We start from the raw sequence: 21086 nt of genomic DNA, 5'->3' as shown, positions 1-21086 counted from the left end.
GCAAGCATGCTGATCAGCACACTTGTAGTTCATTCACATTACTTAAAGCTTAGGAAATGTTTGCCCATACAAAAGGTACAGGCAGAGAGCCTGACATCGCACCTGTGATTTACTTATCATGGATGCAATGCTTTGCAGGCTCTTAAGGGAATAAATATTAAAAGCACATTTTTTACCTGAAAAAAATGTGCATTTATTATTATGTTCTTTTTTCAAAAGGTGAACTTAGCCTTTAGAGGGAAATTCCAGTTTCCCGTTAGATTCAGATAATAACACTTGAATTAGGTGGATCACCAGTTCATCAATTTTTTATTCACCTGGTACATTTGCCTAATTTGTGGAGAATAACGCTTTTATAAAATCCAGAAAATCATAGTTCATGAATTGCATGTTTTGCTGCAGACAGGATAAATCGTTATGCATACATTTAGGAGGATTCAAAAATTGCTATTCTAAAATTCACTTGACGTTCAAACCGATTTGCTCATCAGTAGTTTTAAATAATGCAAATGTGCCAAAGCTATCTCGGAATTTTATCTTAAGAAAATGAAGCATTAGGAGGTATAAGACGAACTGCATGCCAAAGACCGAATCTTTTTGCTTTTTACAGTGTTGGGGTTGTTACTGTGGCTGTGAAGGGGGCGGGAATGGCTGGCTCAGGCTCTCAGCGGCTTGCTGAGCGGTTGAGCATGCTGCTGCTAAGGAATCTGGGTGGATTCTGACTTTAAAGTCAGGATTGATTTAGAGCCTGGACCCATTCAGTGACGTCAGCCAGCTTTAGTTGGCTGATGGCTAAAAACAGGTCACAGGAGTGTAAAATGAAGAGGCACTAGCATCTTCTACCTGGGTGCCAATCTTCGACATCTTGATTGGCTGGCTCAGGATGCAGTCAGTCATTCCGGCACACAGGGGTGGGACCAGCACTGTACGATGAGCATAGAACACTGCAAGCAGGCAGGTAGGTGTGCAATTTTTCCTTGCCAGTTCACATTCTATTATAGAATTAGGAAGTCTTATAAGAAGTCTCTAGCACTTGGCGGGGTACTCAAAGCACAGCTTCAACTTATTAATTAAAATTCACTTTACTAAATAAATACCATCAATTCCCGTGAATTGAAAACCTTTTTTATTTTTGGATGGAGTGGAGAGTGATTAGAAAACCTGCATTTATCGATGTCTGTGCCCCTATTAGGGAGATTGACTATCTCTATTTGTCATGTTCACTGAAAGTGAAATACAATCCCAAATCTCCAATTTGACTGAGTGACTATGGAATGTGTCAAGGCAGATGTTTTGGAACCACCCTCTTCTAATTACATAATGGTTTTCCTTGGTGTCAGAAAGGCTATTCACATGGCTAAAGGTGTGAATCGTTGTCAAAATGCTGAGATGGAGATGTTATTACAGCACTATATGTACCAGACAGATGGCGTTAATTTTCCCCAGGGAGCAAAGCTTAATGTGTAATTTGCATGTGTATTTTTGGCACTCAAGTACATAACTTTACATTTCTTAATATTTAACCTCAATCGCCATGTAACTGTCCAACCTCTATTTTTCCAAGGTCTTCCTGTAATGCTGGCTACATTCTATGCCAAAGTTATTTCCCTGCATAATTTGGTATCATCAGAAAACTAAAATTGAGCTCTTGATTCCGACCCCTATATCATTACTAAACAAACTGAACAGAATTGGCCCATAACAGTTAAAGATCACTCTGTGCTATAATGCTGTGTGTCTATCCTGTAAAAACTCAGCCTCGGCAGATTGATCACACAGCACCGTTGCAAGATCTTTCATTTTTATGAGTGAACAACCAATGCTGTTGAGCCATTGGATGTATATGACATGGCCCCACAGCACTGCCTGATCATTTATAAAAGTGAAAGATTACTTTAGGCGCTGTGTGATCCATCTGCCTGGGGCTGTGTATTTATACACATCGGCTGTGTGATTTATGGTGAATGGCAGCCCTGGTCTCTAGATTGGCATTATCACTCATTGGCATGGTACCACTGGATTTGCGTAAAGCCAATGTGGTGCCTATATACACTGCTAAAAAAAATTAAAGGAACACTTTGAAAACACATCAGATCTCAATTTTGAAAAATGTCATGCTGGATATCTATACTGACTGATATGGACTGGGTAATGTGTTAGGAACAAAAGGATGTCACATTGCTTGATGGTAATGAAAATTATCAACCTACAGAGGGCTGAATTCAAAGACACCCTGAAAATCAAAGTGAAAAAATGATGCAGCAGGCTAGTTAATTTTGCTGAAATTTAATTGCAGCAACTCAAAATGGTACTCAGTAGTTTGTATGGCCCCCACGTACTTGTATTAGCAAAGTCAAGGCATGCTCCTGATGAGACGATGGATGGCGTCCTGGGGTATTTCCTCCCGGATCTGGACCAGGGCATCACTGAGCTCCTGAACAGACTGAGGTACAACCTGGTGACATCAGATGGACCGAAGCATAATGTCCTAGAGGTGTTCTATTCGATTTAGGTCAGGCAAGCGCGGGGGCCATTCAGTGGTATCAATTCCTTCATCCTCCAGGAACTGGCTGCATACTCTTGTCACATGAGGCTGAGCCTGGTAAGAGACACTCACACCAGTGGCCTGCTGGAGGTCATTTTGTAAGGCTCTGGCAGTGCTCATCCTGTTCCTCCTTGTACAAAGGAGCAGATACCAGTTTTGCTGATGGGTTGAGGACCTTATACGGCCTTGTTCAGCTTTCCTAGAGTAACTGCCTGTCTCCTGGAATCTCCTACATGCTCTTGAGACTGTGATGGGAGACACAGCAAACCTTCAGGCAATGGCACGTATTGATGTGCCATCCTGGATGAGTTGGACTGCCTGTGCAGGGTCCAGGTACCGCCTCATGCTACCAGTAGGGACAAAGACCCTAGCCAAATGCAAAACTAGTGAAAAGAAAAGATGAGTAGGGAAAAAAATGTTTGTGGCCTCCACCTGTAAAACCATTCCTATTTTGGGGGCCGTCTCATTGTTGCCTTCTAGCCCTAATTTTCTTAACACCAAAGCTGCTAAATCGGAATAACAACCCCCTCTGCTACTTACCTGACCAGATCAGTATCCCAGGAGTTTAATTGATGATGCTATACTCTGAATAAAAGTATTCCTTTAATTTTTTTTTTAGCAGTGTATTTTAAAAAGGACCACAGTCTTTACCGAGTAACTACAGGACAGTTAGTCAAGAAAATACTTGAGAGTATAATAAAGGACATTGAAGTCAGCATAAATTTACAAAAGACCGAAGTTGTTAAACTAATCTGATTTTTTTTCAAAAGGAGGTGAGCAAAACCTTGGACAGAGGGGTGGCTGTGGACGTGGTATACTTTGATTTTTCTAAAGCACTTGACACAGTTCCCCAGACACAACTAATATGTAAATTAAAGCCTACAGGCCTGGAAAAACCAGTCTGTAAATGGATAGAAAACTGTCTAAAAGACCAAATTCAGAGAGTAGAGGTTGATGATTCATACTCTTAATGGTCTAAGGTTATTAGTGGTGCACCCAAAGGCTCTGTGTTGGGACCCTTACTTTTGAACATATTTATAAATTATGTAGAGTTTGGGATTAAAAGTAGCATTTCAGTCTTTGCAGACGACACCAAGCTATGCAGTGAAATAACTTCTTTACAGGATGTCTCCAACTTACAAGCCAAACTCTATGCACTTTTTTAATTGGGCAACTAATGAGGTTTAATGTAGTTAGGCATCAGTTCACAAAAAGGATATAGTTGAACTGGAGAAAGTGCAGAGAAGGGCAACCAAACTGATAGATTGCTTATTAGCTGAACTGAATATAAATATACAAGTGGCCCATATAGTGAACTTGGTGTAGTTATTTACATTCAGGTCATCACAAAAGAGATTTAACCTTCAGATATGGAAAGACGTTCTCACAGTAAGAGCTGTAAGAATGTGGAAGAGACTCAAGAACTGGTTCTGGCCAGCTCAGTAGTTTTAAAAAAAGAGCTGGATGGGTTACTAAGTGCACAAAATATAACTGGATATTAATATTTAGAGGCAATAATGACAGGGGTAGTAGATCCAGGGAATATCTAATTGCCTCATGAGGGATCAGAAAGGAATTTTCAATTTGTGTGTGTGTTTGGTTTTATTATTCATTGAACTAGATCAGGCATGTCCAATCTGCGGCCCGGAACCACAGGCAATGCGGCCCACTGCCCCCTGACAATTTTTTATTTATTTTTGCTGGGGAGGAAGGAAGTCGAGTCGGGGGCACGACCACAGAGGTTTCCAACTAACTGTAGGCAGAGGCTGCCTCGGAGGGGATCATCCACTAGTTGTGTTAAATTAGTGCTGAGGGGGGGGGGGGGGCGGCAGCGCGGTAAGGACGCAGCAGCATTTTATTACTTATATACCTTAACTATAGTATATATTTTATATGCGGCCGAGAAAATTTCTCTACACTCAATGTGGCCCAGAGAAGCCAAAAGGTTGGACACCCATGAACTAGATGGACTAGTGTCTTTTTTCAACCTGACTGATTATATAGCAATATACTGTATGCAACTAAGTTACTCAAAAATCTCTCTCCTTGCTAGCAGTGTTGTCGAACAAATGGGGGGAAAACTGTTTGACCATGCTGCTTAACAATGACCAGACAGATCATGCACTTGGTCCCCTAAAGGAAAAAAGAATTATCACAATCCATGGGTGTAGGTAGAATAGTTTTAGCAGACGTATCATGGTAGGGGATACCCCAAATTTGCTGTCAAACTGAATAAAAGTGGGTACTATACCTCTACTGTACAATGTATCAGAACAAAGTCATTACATATTAAGATTTGCCTACTCAGGAATATTTACAATGACATTGCACCGTCCTACAGTAGGGAGAACAGATCCTTGCATATGAACAATGGAGGAGGAAGCTGTCATCCTGATCCTGCATTATTTATATAGTAATGTTTATATATTTTTGGGTACCACTAGACCTGAAGTATAATTACATTTCAGTCTCTTTCCTTAGATCAGGGTGATATTTTGATGCCTGTGGTATTTCTTCTTTCATTTGTTCCTATTCTGAAAGTTTTTTTATTTTTTATAACTGTTTTTTTAAAAGTCTATAAACGCTTTACATATTCCATACAACATAAATTTACTCCCTGTATCCTACAACACAGAAAGCCTTTGTGCAGAATATTTTCTGCTTGCCTGCATAAAACGTTCAGGTACTTGTGTACAATGACTACACTGCTGGGCAGCAATTAGCGAACACAAAAAGAGGAAAGAGCACTATTTCTACTCTACCCCACTACTTGGTTCACCTCCCAGAAAAATCACTTCTGATGATTCAATTAAAAACTGACAGTGGAAAATCTTTCTCCCCTCTCATTCATCTTTCACTTACACGCTTATCGCACATTTATTTTAATTTTATTTTTTCCATTTATATGGGTTGGAATTTACCCACAGTTATTATACTATGGATTACACTCTGCACTAGACCTGCCCCCCGGATGTCCCCTCGATGTGGATGAGTCTTTTTGCCACAGCCCCGGGTGAGGCTTGTGTCTGCCGCCCCTTCACCCTTCTTTTTAGATGCTGGCAATTAATTTAATAATAATTATATTTTATATATATATATATATATATATATATATATATATTTTTTTTGGAACCATTATTATTATTTTTTCCAAAAATTATTATTTTTATACATGTTTATATTTATTTAGATTTTTAGATCTCTTTGCATTATACTCTTGAAGATGCGGATAGTGTTCCGTGAAACGCGTCAGTTGGCCAAGTGGTTTTATTCATCATGTCTATATCAATCATGCATTTTATTTCTTATATATATATATATTATCATGTAATTGTATTGTGTATTTATTATATCTATCATGAATTGTTATATGTCAGTTCCCAAATACATATATATTTTTACTTCACTCAGGAATTGTTTTTTTTTTTTTTGCATTTATTTTCGCTGTATTGTTCTATGTCTTTAACCAACTTGTTAACGTATGTACTCTATATATCTACTTTGGTAAAGTGGTTGGCCTCACTCAAAGTCCCATGACCTCCTTTATATATTTTTTTTGTTCAGCTCACTAGATTGCTTTAAAAAAGGCCTGGATTCTTTCCTGGGTGTACATAATATAAATGGGTAGTAATATTTATAGGTAAAGTTAATCCAGGGAATATCCGATTCCCTCTCGGGGGATCAGGAAGGAATTTTTTTCCCTGCTGTAGAAAATTGGATCATGCTTTGCTGGGTTATTTCGCCTTCCTCTGGATCAACTGCGGGTATAGGATTGTGTATATGGGATTGTATTATTGGGTTTTCTTTACTGTTTTTATTTTTTTTTGGGGGGGGGGGTTATTGGTTGAGCCAGATGGACTTTTTTCAACCTGACTAACTATGTAACTATGTGACCACTGTGCTTATGGGGTTGATTTGCAGAAATTCCACACTACATGGTATCTAACTGCCCAAGGGTTCTATTTTATCTATCCTAAGCTCTTATATACAGTATATGCTTCCGGGGCTGTCCCACCACAAGAACATTAAACATATATTCTGGAATTGCAAAGAGCTCCAGCCGCTCTGGCACCTCTTAAAGGCCCTTGTCACACAATGACTGGCGATTATCTGCGTGCTTATTATTTGTTTCCAACCATTTAGTATTAAACCACAGGGAGGAACAAACATTTTATACCCTATTCAGTGTTGCTCAATAGGTCAAAGCCCAGTACTGGTGCTCTTGATTAGTCCCTTTTGGCCAAGTCCTGACCAGAATGGATACCTTGATGCTTTTGGAAAGCGTTTTTCAAACTTTACAAGATTCTCTAAATCACTTTCATGAAAATTAGGATGCTTGGTCCTCATTTCGCCTGTTATAAATAGATTACTATTTCCCCTCCTTTCTATCTCCCTATCGAACACATGTATTACTAACCGTAACTGAATATTTACATTTCTTATTGACTTTGTTCTATCAGGTACAAGATATATGTAATATCTTTTACTTGTTGCTTTACTTTTGTTACCATGTACTTTGTGAAACTGAAAAATGAATAAAAATCATCTGTAAACAAAATAAAATAGGCTCATTGAATGGTATATGGAGAGAAATGCCCTACAACCTACAGCAATCAGAATTTAGTTAAGTTAAGCGTACAATTGTTAAATTATATATGAAATCTAATTGGGAAAACTGTAAAACCATTTTTTTTCATTCTGTAAAGAATGTGCAAGGGTTAAAAACTCCCATTGGGTATTCCTTTCTGTTTGTGTCTCTGCTGGGGAGATTCACCTTTTTTGTGGGTTCTGGTGTCCAGTTTTCGTCAGCACAGAAAGTTATACGTTTTCTATAGGGAAACTTGTTCTGTGACAAGTGGCTTTGAGGGGATATCTCTTTACTTTGAAGAGATCACCTCTTACTTCCTACTGTGTTTCTGGACAGGAAATAAAGGAAAATCTACTCAATGGAACACAGCAAAAGAGAAAAAAACTTAGAGGTCTCTTAACCAACTCTTGCTCTATCCAAAACAAAAAAAATATATGATTGCAGACAAAAGCTCCGTACACGCGATAATCTGAATCTGAAGGGAAATTTCGTCCGACGACTGATCCGCCGATTTTCGGATTGTTAATATGGTGCTTTCGACAGCCGACTCCGACTTTTCGGCCGACAAAATCCTGGTGTGCAGGCTATATAATTTTTGTCGTCCGTCAAAACAATGTCCGATTTTCGTCTCTTTAGTACAGATTTTGATGGAAAAAAATCTTAAGAGCAAGACTAAGCATGCTCAGAGATGAAAGAACACATACAAAGCAATCCAACACATGACATCACTTCTGAAGTAGAATTCTGTCGTACGGGAAAATTCGTATGAAAATAACCTCTTCACTTTCCACATCAGACTAGCATGCTACAAAAAACGGACGACAGATCGTTCGATAATCTGATCGTGTGTACGGGGCTTTAAAGTGGAATCTAACACCTACAATAACTAACCTGTAGAAGAAAGATCTGTATACTAACCTAATTTTTGGCCTGCTTCAATCCGGTAAAGTGATCAGCTCCCCTCTAGCAGGTAGCAGTGGCTTCAGAGGAGAGGAGGAAGCACCAACAATGTTTGGCACATAGTAAACCTATAGGTAACGTCACCGCTCAGGCATTCCAGACATTGTCAGAGAGCTATTTCCTCTCCCCTGTAGCCAGCACTGGCTGGACCAGGAAAAATCATGTGACTGGACTGAAGCAGGCTGAGAACAGTTAAGAATACAGATATTTCTTCTGCAGGTTAACGGGCTGAATGAAAAAACCTGAGGAGCTCACTGTACTAACTATGTGATTTCAGTACAGCCATCTCTCAGCTAAGCTAACGTTTTCTGTTGACATGGTCGATATTCATCCAGTGTGTACCAGCCTTTAGTATAGAAGGAGTTGAGAGCAGTTTTAAGATTAGTTAGTGATATCCTGGAAGTCTACTTTAAGCTGGCCACACACTGATTAAAATTCAACCGGTTTAGCATGGACCAGAAGAATTGCAGCCAGTGTGTGCTGTCCTGTTTGACAGAAGTTCAAAAATTTAATGGCATGCTGGAAAACCTTTCTCAATGAGCAGCTGAAGGTGCGGATTAGGGTATTGTGACAGCGGTGGGTCCTGATGTCAGAATACAATGTCCTGTGGGGGGAGGGTGGGTTGACTGGATTCCTCCATTCACCCCTCAGGTTGAGCGAGAAACAAAATGCCAATGGCCAGATTTGGTCTGCGAGGATAACCATAATTTTCACACAAGACAGGTGAATGTAGGTGACCAATTTCAATCTCTGTGTTGTCACATGGCACCAGACTGTCACTGTTAACGGGCTATTTTCTTATTAATTACTTCTGGACTGGAAGATTTTCCCTCTTAGTGACCAGGCCATTTTTTGCTATTCGGCACTGCGTTTTAACTGACAATTGCGCAGTCCTGCGACACTGTACCCAAATAAAATTGATGTCCTTTTTGTTTGCAACAAATAGAGCTTTCTTTTGGTGGTATTTGATCACCTCTACGGTTTTGTTTTTTTTTGTGCTATAAACAAAAAAAGCGACAATTCTGAAAAAAAACAAAAAACATACCCAATAAAAAAAAGATTAAAAAAAGATTAAAAATCAAATTTTTTCATAATTTTAGGCCAATTTGTATTCTGCTACATATTTTCGGTAAAGAAAATACCAATAAGCGTATTTTGATGGGTTTGTGCAAAAGTTATCACGTCTACAAACTAGGGGAAAGATTTATGTCATTTTTATTTATTTATTTTTTTTTTTTACTAGTAATGGCTGGGATCAGCGATTTTTAGCGGGACTGCGACATTGCGGCAGACAGATCGGACACCTAACTGATATTTTTGAGGGGTACCAGTGACATTACTACAGTAATCAGCGCTAAAAATATGCACTGTTACTGTACTAATGGCACTGGCAGGGAAGGGCTTAACCCAGGGGCAATCAAAGGGTTAAATGTATGCATTGGAGGTGTTTTCTAACTGTGGGGGGATTGGCTTATGGGATCAACACAGGGACCTGTGTTCCTAAATAGGAGGAACACAGGAGCCCTGTGATGATTGCTGAGAGAACAACGGTCTGCTGTGTTTACAACAGCAGACCCCCTTCTCTCCACGGGAAGCGATCGGCCCCACGGATCAGCTTTCCTGCTAGCGAGTGGGTGCGCGCGTGCCCCCATGATCGCTCCTGTATATCTACGGTGGCTGGTCGGCAAATGGTTAAAGGAAATCTGTAGTGAGACAGACTAAATGCTGAACTCTCCTTTAACCTCCCTGGTGGTCTGATTATGTCAGGATTTCTGTGCTAAAAGTGGTACATTCTTTTGCATAGAAATCTGTTGATTTATATTGAAAAACTCACCTTCCCCTGCGATTCCCCACCGTCCTTCCACTGTCCTCCCAGCCGATGCCGGCACCTGTCTTCCGGTTCCCTTCCCTGCAAGCGTTGCGATGCAGGGGGTGAAACCGGCGACAATTTCAAAAATGTAAATACACTAAATGAGATGATACAAAGCTGTGATCCTAACGGATTACACTGTATCATGCCATTTCACCACAGGATTTCACCTGGTGACTTTTCCAGTGCCCTGCCTGTGCTTTTCCAGTTCTTTGTGCCTGGAAAATTGAGAACGACCATGGCGTCCACAAAGCGTTCTTTTTGCACAAAAGTGCTTTTAGCTGTTGCTGTTTTCCAGTTCGTCTAAAAGCGCTTTTGCGCATAAAGAACGCTTTTTGGACGCCATGGTCATTTTTTCCAGGCACAAAGAACTGGAAAAGCACAGGCAGGGCACTGGAAAAGTCACCAGATGCAATCCTGTGGTGAAATGGCATGATACAGTGTAATCCGTTAGGATCACAACTTTGTATCATGTCATTTGTGTATTTACACTTTTGAATTTGCCGCCGGTTCCACCCCCCTGTGTCGCAGCTCGCAGGGAAGGGAACCGGAAAGGCAAGTGCCGGCAATCGGCTGTACACAGAGCAAGGAGAGAGTGTGAGGACGCCGGGGAGGACGGCGGGGGAGCGCAGGGAAGGTGAGTAACATTGCGGGGTAAATCCGAGTGTGGCTCGGGGTTACCGCTTTTGGTACTGAAAGTTAACCCCGAGCCACACTTGGGAATACCGCTAAGGAGGTTAAAATATACTATTCTTTGGCTATTATGTCGATCCGCTGGCTTCAGCAATTCCTAAAACTGACCATACACTGATGGACATTTGGCCAGTTTCAGCAGATTGCACTTCATTAGCTTCTTCCCAAGTCATACTGGCTGGAAAAAGTGACATCAAGACCTAGAAGTGACGTCTTATACATTGCTTCTGGGCCATTAACCGGAATGGGAGATTAGCAAACAGACATAAGGGGTAACCAGCAGTTACTGTGGTGTGTGGATGCGGCTGCGGATCGATTCCATCTGACTTTACATAGTTACATAGTAGGTGAGGTTGAATAAAGACAATAGTCCATCCAGTTCAACCTGTGTAGGTGTGTGTGGCTGTAATCATCTCACATACCCCTGAATGTTCTGATCCTTGAGATGCACGTCCAATAGTCTTTTGAAAGCCACCATACTACCCGCAGAAACCACCTCTTGTGGTAGAGAATTCCACAATCTTGTAGCCCTAACAGTAAAGAACCCCCCACGTTTAACAGTCGGCTTGTCATATTTAAACACTCCCGGTGGCTGCAGAGTGTAAAACCCCCCAAAGCCACCGTTGTATTAATTATGATGCCGGTAGTAAAAGTTTTAAATTATTTTTTATTTCCGACTGTGTTGTAGTTGGAGAGATTTCCCCCACTTCTCTTCTTATTCTTCCCCACCATATCAAAAACGTAAAAAAAAAAGTTTTGGCTATAGATACACTTTTATTAAACGCATTCACTAGAACATTTATATAGCCCGTTATGTCCTTAAATTAGTCCACATAAGTTTGCATATAATATATTGTATCACCTACATGGTGACTTTCCCAAGTGCAGTGTGGTAATGCATTTGTGCTGAAAATGTCCAGTTTTGTGGCAAATCTACAAAGCACATACATTATAGATCTTCTAGCCTCAGAATACTGAGTTCTTCGAGACCCCGAGAAGGAGAAGTCTGAACTGTGGATAGTTATTCTGATCATTTTGGAAACATCTTTTTAGGAAAGATATTAGAGATACTCTTTACATATCAAATCATATGCAAGCTTATGCAAACTATTATAAGCAACACAAGAGGTTCTATAAATGTGTAGTTTTTATTTCATAAAAATGTTTTTAATTAAAGACCAACTTTGGGAAATCCGAAAAAATTATATACAGTATAAGTAGATGTATATTTCTAAGCTCCTTAGACCTAAACGAGCAGTTATCTCTTGCCCTCCTCAAGGTGGAATTATCAAGTTTCCCAGAGTTCAGCTTTAAAGTGGTCATTTGGGGTACCATGACAAGGACCTTTATGTTAACCACTTTAGCCCCGGAGGATTTGGCTGCTCAAAGACCAGGCCCTATTTTGCGATTCGGCACTGTGTGACTTTAATGGACAATTGCGCGGTCGTGCAACTCTGTACCTAAACGAAATTGATCCTTTTTTCCCACAAACAGAGCTTTCTTTTGGTGGTATTTGATCACCTGTGCAATTTTTTTTTTTTTTGCGCTATAAACAAAAAAAGAGCGACAATTTTGAAAAATTAACAATATTGTTCACATTTTCTTTAATGAAATTCTCCAAAAAAAAATTTAAAAATCAAAATTTTTTACATTTTAGGCCGAATTGTTTTCTGCTGCATATTTTTGGTAAAAAAAATTGCAATAAGCGTATTTTGATTGGTTTGCGCAAAAGTTATTGCGTTTACTAACTACGGGAAATATTTACATCATTGTTTCTTTTTAAACTAGTAATGGCGGCAATCTGCGATTTCTTTTGCGGGACTGCGACATTGCGGCGGACAGATCGGACCCCTAACTGACATTTTTGACACTTTTGGGGGTACCAGTGACATTACTACAGTAATCAGTGCTATAAATATGCACTGTTACTGTAAAAATGACACAGGCACGGAAGGGGTTAACTTTACTGGTAATCAAGGGGTTAAGTGTGTCCCTAGGGGCGTAATTATAACTGTCAGGAGGCGTGGCTTGTGAAGTAATCACAGAGACATGCAATCCTATACAGCAGGATCACATACCCTCTGTCATTACTTCAGTGAGAATGACAGACGGCTGTGATTACATCAGCCGTCTGTCCTTCTCTAACGGCTGCCATCGGAGCCGCCGATCACACGCGCTGGCTCCCCAGCTGACGAGCGGGGGCAGGAGCGCGCCTCCGGCGGCACGTGATCGCCCCCTAGCTCCTCCCAGGCGAGCGTCGTACATGTACGACGCTTTGCCTGGGAGCACCAGACTGCTGCCATACAACTGCGGTGGGCGGTCGGCAAGCAGTTAAAATAATAAAGATATATTGGTGTGATACCTCCAATGTTTTCTAAAAAGCCACATAACAGTAATTTTTTTGCTGTCTATGTCCCCACTGGGGAGATTCACCCTCACTATTGGTCCTGATGATCATGGCCTATGGTACAGAAAGTGATGGGAAATACAAAATGTGATGAAAAAAATCTGAGGGGAAATTAGGATATCCCCTCATCTTGAAGAGATCGTACCTTACTTACCGCTGAGAGTCTGAGGCACAAAATGAGACAAAAATTAAGATAGGATTTTTAAGCATTCCCTACCCCACCTAAAACCAAATGATTTGGCCTCACATATACTTTAAATACTAAAGGTACATAGGAATATCTGATGAATATTTATTTTAGGAAGAAGGATTTGCAGAAACCTGCATAGAGCTTTAGTATTTTCAGAAGGGGAAACCATCAATGGCAGCCTCCATACTCCTCATTAGGTTTTATTTTAGGGGATTAGTCAGCATTAACACAAATGTCACAGCTGACTCTGACTGCTATGTCTTGTAACACACCGCAAGCCAATAAAACCCACCAGTAATGAACATTGAAGCATTTCTATACCCAAAACTTTTTTATATTTTTTAGGTTTATAAAGAGCAGGGAAAGATTAGAACCTCTGTCAGGTGTCTAATCTTCCCTGTGTCCCTGCTGGGGAGATTTACCTTATGTTAAGGATCTGGGTGTTCTGGTAGACCCTAAGCTTAATAATGGCATGCGATGCCAAGCTGCAGTTTCCAAAGCAAGCAAAGTCCTTTCTTGTATTAACAGAGGCATGGACTCCAGAGAGAGATATAATTTTGGCCCTGTACAAATCATTAGTAAGACCTCATCTGGAATATGCAGTTCAGTTTTGGGCACCATTTCCTATAAAAGATATGGGGCAACTGGAGAAAGTGCAGAGAAGGGCAACCAAACTGATAAGAGGCATGGAGGACCTCAGCTATGAGAAAAGAATAAAGGAACTGAATTTATTCTCCCTTGAGAAGAGTAGATTAAGGGGGGATATGATCAACATGTATAAATACATAAGGGGTCCATATAGTGAACTTGGAGTTGAGTTATTCACTTTAAGGTCATCACAGAGGACAAGGGGGCGCTCTTTATGTCTAGAGGAAAACAGATTTTGTCTCCAAATACGGAAAGGTTTCTTCACCGTAAGAGCTGTGAAAATGTGGAATAGACTCCCTCCAGAGGTGGTTCTGGCTAGCTCACTAGATTGCTTTAAAAAAGGCCTGGATTATTTCCTGGGTGTACCTAATATAACTGGGTACTAATATTTATAGGTAAAGTTGATCCAGGGAATATCCGATTGCCTCTCGGGGGATCAGGAAGGAATTTTTTCCCCTGCTATTCTGGGTTTTTTTGCCTTCCTCTGGATCAATTGCAGGTATAGGATTGTGTATATGGGATTGTATGATTGGGTTTTCAATACTGTTTTTTTTTTGGGGGAGTTTTTATTGGTTGAGCCAGATGGACTTGTGTCTTTTTTCAACCTGACTAACTATGTAACTAACTATGTGACCACTGTGCTTATGGGGTTGATTTACTAAAAGTGGAGATTGCAAAATCTGGTGCAGCTGTGCGTGGTAGACAATCAGCTTATAACTAAAAAACTGGAAGCTGATTGGTTATCATGTACAGCTGTGCCAGATTTTGCACTCTTCAGTTTTAGTAAATCAACCCCCAAGACAGATAGTAATGGGAAATCCAAACAGCTACAGTAATAAGCAGTCTAAGATAATATTAAAGCTAAAAAAAACTTTGGAGGAAGAAAGAACAGCAGTTGGACCATCTGTACTGCTATTCTGCCTGAAGACCCAAAGCTGGTAAAAGATGTATGGGAATGGTCTTTTTTAGGTTTATACTTACCTAGTTGGATGCAGCACCAATCCGATGCTGCATCTGTCCCCTGGCCTCTCTATATTGAGAACTGAGCGATCGAATACCACCAATTGCTCGGTTCGGACAGCTCTTCGAGCAGAGAGCTGCTGACTGTTAGTCAGCAGCTCTCTGCTCTGCCCCCTCCACACTCACTGGAGCGCTAGGCTGTGGAGGAGCGGGGAGCGGTTGGCTCAGACTCTCAGTGGTTAGAGTCGGGTGTCAGTCCAGGCACCTGGCGGATCCCAACTTCCATTGTTGGGATGACGCGGTGCCTGGGCTTACTTCTCTGACATCAGCTGAGAGCGAACTGCAGACCGGTTTCTGCTGAAAACGGGTCACAGGTGTGCAGAACCCACTGCACGCCTGTGATCCATAGGAGATGTACAGCTTTGGCTGTACATCTCCTTTAACTATTGCAGCACTGGACGTTCAGAGACAGGAAGAGGATAGGCATCACTACAGTGAAAATATCTCCAGGATCCAGCTGCCTGCATAATGTGGGACATACTTCGTTACACATAAGTGGTGTGACTAAAGTTGTAGAGTTTATCTTTTAGCTAAACATCAACTTTAACCTACACTTGGAGGAATTGTTGTGTCTTCAAGACAGGAAATCTCTCTAAAGCAAAAAAATCTGTATTATAAATGAACGTATCAAATTCAAAATAATATTCTTTTTTTCGTAATCTGAATATGATTTAGAACATAGAAAAAATCTTTAGGAAATACAGCAAAAACAATCAATAGAAACTTGCATCAGGGCTCCCATCGGAGACCCCCTAACATCAGAGTCTCCCTTTACATCAGGGTCCTTCCTTACATCCCAGGGTACCCATCAGTGTCCCAACTTACATTACAGGGCTGGCTAAAATTTTGCAATGGTCCACAATTGGCCAGTGAGCTGTAGCTTGGAGACCCATGATGCACTTTAACATTAAAGCGGAGTTCCGGCCACGAAAATATTTTTTCAATAAAAATACCCCCGGGACAGTCAGGGCTAGTACACTCCACAATGGATAGCCTCTGTACTGTCCCGGGTCGCACTTACCTTTTAGAAGAAATACTCACCTTGAAAATGTCTTCTCCAGCGCTGCCATCTTGGATGTGGGCAGCTGAAGCCAGCACGTCCTCTTCTGCGTCCTCTTCCGTGTCCTCTTCTCCCAGAATGCGCCTGCACCGGCCCCGCTTGTCACTTCCGGTGCGGGCGCGTCATCCCTCCACAGCTTCTGGGCATGCCCAGAAGCTGTTTAGCAGGGAATGACGCGCCCGCACCGGAAGTGACGAGCGGGGTCGGTCAGGCACATTGATTCCTGGGAGCGATGACGTTCAGCTCCCAGGAGTCAATGCAAAGAGGAAGTGATGGGGTGGGCCGCGGCCGCAGAGGGAGGAAGTGGAAGAAAGGTGAGTATATTTTTCTTCAATAACAAGGTAAGTAAACAAAAAAAAAATCGTAACTATCCATTTATTTTTCAGGTGACCATAAGCAAGCGGATGGCCCAAAATTTGCTATGTAGATTTTGTGGCCGGAACTCTGCTTTAAAGTGGAATCACTTGGTGCCAATATATCTAAATCACTCACTGTTCCAGATTTTGCTTGCAGATGACTGCAGAGAAAATCTGAAATTGTGACTGCTAGTCCCATTGGGAGGCAGAATCCAGAAAGTATCAGAAGCATCTATACTTGGTAACCCTTTTAACATTAAATGTATCCATTTTACATATCACTTTAATTGTTATATGGCTATCACGTCTGTCTGGGATGTACACACCTGCATTTCTCTTACACTGCTTGAGTGGTAATACTCATTTTGCTCAGAAGACAACAAGGCTTCACATAGATTGAATTTCTGCAGCTCCAGCAGAGAGGACAACTTCTTGCTGGAGATGCTCTCTTTGGCCATACAAAAGACAGTGGTCATGATAGCTATCTTGGATGGATTCATCTCAGCTTTGATAACAGACTTCATCTCCTGGTGAAACTGTAGATCCATTGCCATTTGCTCCCTATTTACAGCAAGTGCCTGCTTGTGGGCACCGGAGGTCACGTGGCGTAAAAGTGCATGTCGCTGAAAATTATCTGTACCCACAGTAAAGGCGTTCTCTGCCTTGCCATGCTTGTTCTTCACAAGGGCCTGGCGGCACTCTACACAAAACATAAGCTTGCGCTCGTAGTCAAACTCCAGCCAGGTAAACTCTTCCTTCCAGTGCTCATTAAAATACCGCTTACACTTCTTGTTGGAGTTTGAGGTCTCGCCTGCTGGCTTTTTTCCAGGGGTCACCATACTTCCGCTGCCACCCATTCTGAAATCATACATTATGGGAGGGCTGTTGTTATCCATGATGCTCTAAACTGTAAAAAGAGCCAGACTGGTGGACGAAAGAGACAAGGGAAAACATATTAGGGATCCTGCAATGCACTGACTGCTTCACACACCAATGTTGACAGATATTTTGGTGTACGGTGATGCCTGGCCTAGTCATTAGTGAACCAAAACATCTGAGGTTCCTGTAGTAAAGAGGTTTTTTCTTTAAACTCTCTAGGACTCAATGTACATATATTGCCAGCAGTTTCTACAGTAATCTATGTGTCACATGCTATATTATAGCCCCATGAAAGTGTTGCCTTATGAGTTTATGTGTAATCTCCATTACTGTGGCCTGAGGAGGAGTTATGTATAAATCCCCATTAGAGATTGTAAATATTAATGTAAATATATATATATATGTACGAGATATTGAGTTTTGATTTTACATTTAGTTGAGATATGATTATCAATTATATGAAGTTGTGTGACTTCAGTCTGCAGTCAGTACTAGGAAGTCCATTTAAAATGCATGCCTGAGCTACCAGGGGGCAACTGCTATTTACATTTAAACACCCTGTAATTTAATTTACGGAGAGCCAGACATCCTGGGGGCCTATGCTATAGGATGAATAGATCATGTCATGTCCGCCCTTAGTTAAGTCTCCATATCAAAGAACTCTCATTAAGATATGCAATGAAGATTGACTATCGGTTGAAGGGTTGGACAATGGGCTCGGGAGATGAACCCTGCATCTTAATTCAAAGTAAATTAACAGGTTCTCCCCCCCAACAGAGAGGAGTGGTTAGCAAGGGGAGGGAGAAGTTGTCCTATCCTGAACCAGATACGCCCAGAGGGAGGAACAGAGCAGAATAGCCCTATACAAGGCAATGCAATATGGTTCTATATTAGCAAAGGTGGAAATAGAGGGACTTCCTGTTTGGCATGGCAGACCAGGAGGAAACACTCAAGTGAAGGGTAACTAAAAACGTTTAAGGTATACATGGCTTGTCCTCTTTGTGTCTGTGTTCGTATATGAGTATCATACTCTATATTTGTTCATTTAAACTAGGAATATTTTCCATTTTGTTGTCTGTACCATAGTTAGATTGTTGTAAATTAAGTTAGGCTTTCAAACTATATACCAATAAAATAATTGCTGTTTTAAAGCTTTCATTCATAGTCAAAGAACTCTCATTTTTAACCCAAATATTGTCTGAGGTAAATTAAATCTCATATCTTTCGGGTAAGAAATGGATCAAGCACTGCTGGGCAAGCTAAATGTAGTCATGCTACAATAATAACTGATCATGAGAGAATATGAATAAAGAGGAAATGTAGTCTTTTACAGTTTTATTAGGATGTATGTGAGTGTAATTGACATAATGAAAACAAACCTAAAGCTAAACCTCCAAAAAATCTGTAAAACTTTACTTTGCAAAGAGGTCTCTTGCACTGCAAAGGCTGGGCTTCCCAATTTTGTCCAGGGGGATTTGGAATAGGCCATAATAACTACCTTATTCCTTGTTACCCCAGTGGCTGGTGCTCTTGTGCACCCTAAGGAGCTCCTATGATGTGGGCAGATCTTTGGCGTCCTTAGGTACAATGTATACTAAGCCCCCACTGGAAGTGCTTGGGTGAAAGAGGGGACAATGAAAGGTGAATTTCTTGAGTTCAGCTTTAAACTGAAAATAAAGGCTTAAGCTAAATAAAGAGTTACCCCCATATTTGTACATTGATATATGTAAAATGTGTAAAATTAGTTTCATTAGTGGCATTAGAGGCACTTTTACAGCTCCCTGTTGCTCCTGCAATCCAAAACAATGCTAGTAGGATATGAGCAGCTGAAGGAAATTCCTGTTGGAGCTCTAATGAATGAGGACGCTTGTGCGGAGCCGAAGCTGGTTGGAGCTATATGTGTTCTGGTTTTAAAATTGTGTTTATTTGTGTAATGTGTAAAAATGTCAGCAGCCATATTTGTTCATTACATGCAATTTCTGCTGCATGAATAATAATACTGCACAATGACTATACTTCATTGCTCATCTCTTTCACATCAAGCCTATAGGTATAAAAGTTCACATCTAAGCGATTTGAAGCACTTTTCTAGAAGTTTTTCAATGATCGGCATGGGGATTCCCATTTTATCATGTGGTTCCTGTTCACACCTGAGAATTATGTCCCTTGAAGCATGTAGCTCAAAGCTTGAAAAGGTACATAAAATTCTTTGGGGCAGAGTTGTGCCTTCTTGGTCCTAACAGACTTTAATGGTAGCACATGAAATATGATATAATAACATGCTTTTTAAGCAATTTTTTGCCTCTCCTTTTCTTAGTAACTAGCTTTCCATTGAATATTGGGGGGGGGGGGGGTCCCGCGCTATGGAAGTATAGGGAATGAAGGGGCTGCAGCCTCCCTAAAATATAGCCAAAGCTATATCTAGTATTAGTTTATAAGGGGTAGGGAATCGGCGCTGCCCGATAGGGATATATAGTGGTATTACTGTTTAATTAGTGAAAACAAATAAATATGTGAATATATATGAATATTAGTTGTTGGATGTGGATATTAAAAAATCATCAATATCAATCAATATATCAAACCACCAATAAATATCATAAAACCACCTAGCTTTCCATTGGCTAAAACAAAAATGCTCAAGCTTGAAAAATACAATGTACAAACATGCAGGGAGTATATGAAAGGTCCATGTCTGCTCAGTTTCTGCAGAGCGGACACGGACAGAGCCTGCTCTGCTCTATGAGTGGTGTAAATGGATTCTGCTGTCTGTTTGCCCTCTGATCCGATCTGCCTAGATGGAGGAGGACAGATCCCTTTTCCTTTTAGTGGACCAGATTGGATCAGAGGTAGACAAGTGTAAACAGACAGAAGTCCATTTACACTCGCTGGTTTCTTAGGGGTGAATGGACGATCCGATCGGGTCTGCTTGAAAAACTAACAGGTGGACCTGATTGGACCGTTCGTGGTCATAAATGCATGCACACAAAAAAAAATCTATTTAGAGCATGCCTATCAGTGTGTCCAGGGTAACAGCAATCTGGTGTTCAGCAACTAGATGATCTTAAAAATTGCTACATTAACTGGCCATGGCCCCAGGACAGGCTGTGATCTAGGTACTTTTTTCTCCTAAAACAGGGGAATTTAATAGTAAATGACCCGCTGTGAGATGGTGAGTGAGACAGCTTAGAGTCTACTTCCGGGTCTAGTAACCACGTGAGCGGTTTCAGCTCAACCTTTTTTTTTTTAATTCCCCTCTCTATTTTTCCTGGTGGCCACTGTAAAAAAACAAACAAAAAAAAAGGTGGGAAATCCAAAAGGACAGTTATCATCAGAACAAGAAGTGAGGGTAATGGGGACATCTGTTCTGGTCACAGCTGTCAATGATGACATCTCACTTTATTTTGGAGAGATTTCCTTTTACTTCCTGTTGCAATACCTGGACAGATTGCGAAGGGAAATCTACCCAATGAGACAAAGAGAAGACCACAGATTGGAGAGGTGGACAGGAGTGTTAATGGTAAGTTTTGGCACCAGGGGGTCCTAGCAATGCAATGGGAACAGGGCCGGTGCTAGACTATTTTATACCCTAGGCAAGACCAGCTACTTGCGCCCTCCCCCCCCCCAAAAAAAGGGAAGGGGTTAAAAACCTATCTATGTCATACCCAGTGATCTGATGGTTCCTCCATGTTATGCTGTCATACCCAGTGACCCCCATATTCCTCCATTTCACACCCGGGGACCCTAATGTCCCTCCATGTCACACCCAGGGACTTTGATGTTTTTCCATGTCACACCCTGGGACCCCAATATTACTCCATGTCATGCTGTCACACTCACTGAGCCCAATGTACCTGTATGTCAGATCCT

At 41.1% G+C, this 21086-nt stretch overlaps 2 protein-coding genes across 5 annotated transcripts in view; both read right to left on the bottom strand.

Annotated features, from left to right (window-relative positions):
* The window catches only part of ZNF385C (zinc finger protein 385C), a 330357-nt gene that overhangs the window by 136077 nt on the left and 173194 nt on the right, over positions 1-21086 (bottom strand). The window lies entirely within an intron of this gene.
* Positions 1-21086, bottom strand: part of LOC309566375 (uncharacterized protein C17orf113) — a 30055-nt gene that overhangs the window by 5539 nt on the left and 3430 nt on the right. Inside the window, exon 2 of one of the 3 annotated variants that reach the window (XM_082271502.1) lies at positions 16664-17261. In XM_082271502.1, coding sequence (XP_082127628.1) covers positions 16664-17233 — 570 coding nt within the window. In that variant the 5' untranslated portion in view covers positions 17234-17261. The remainder of the gene's footprint in view (positions 1-16663; positions 17262-21086) is intronic. The other 2 variants (XM_082271503.1, XM_082271504.1) reach the window with 2 other exon arrangements.

Source organism: Pelophylax lessonae (assembly GCF_965119305.1).
Source record: "Pelophylax lessonae genome assembly, chromosome: 11".
In the NCBI taxonomy this organism is placed as follows: domain Eukaryota; kingdom Metazoa; phylum Chordata; class Amphibia; order Anura; family Ranidae; genus Pelophylax; species Pelophylax lessonae.
The sequence above is the reverse complement of the archived record's forward strand: the minus strand, read 5'-3'. Positions and strand labels throughout refer to the sequence as shown.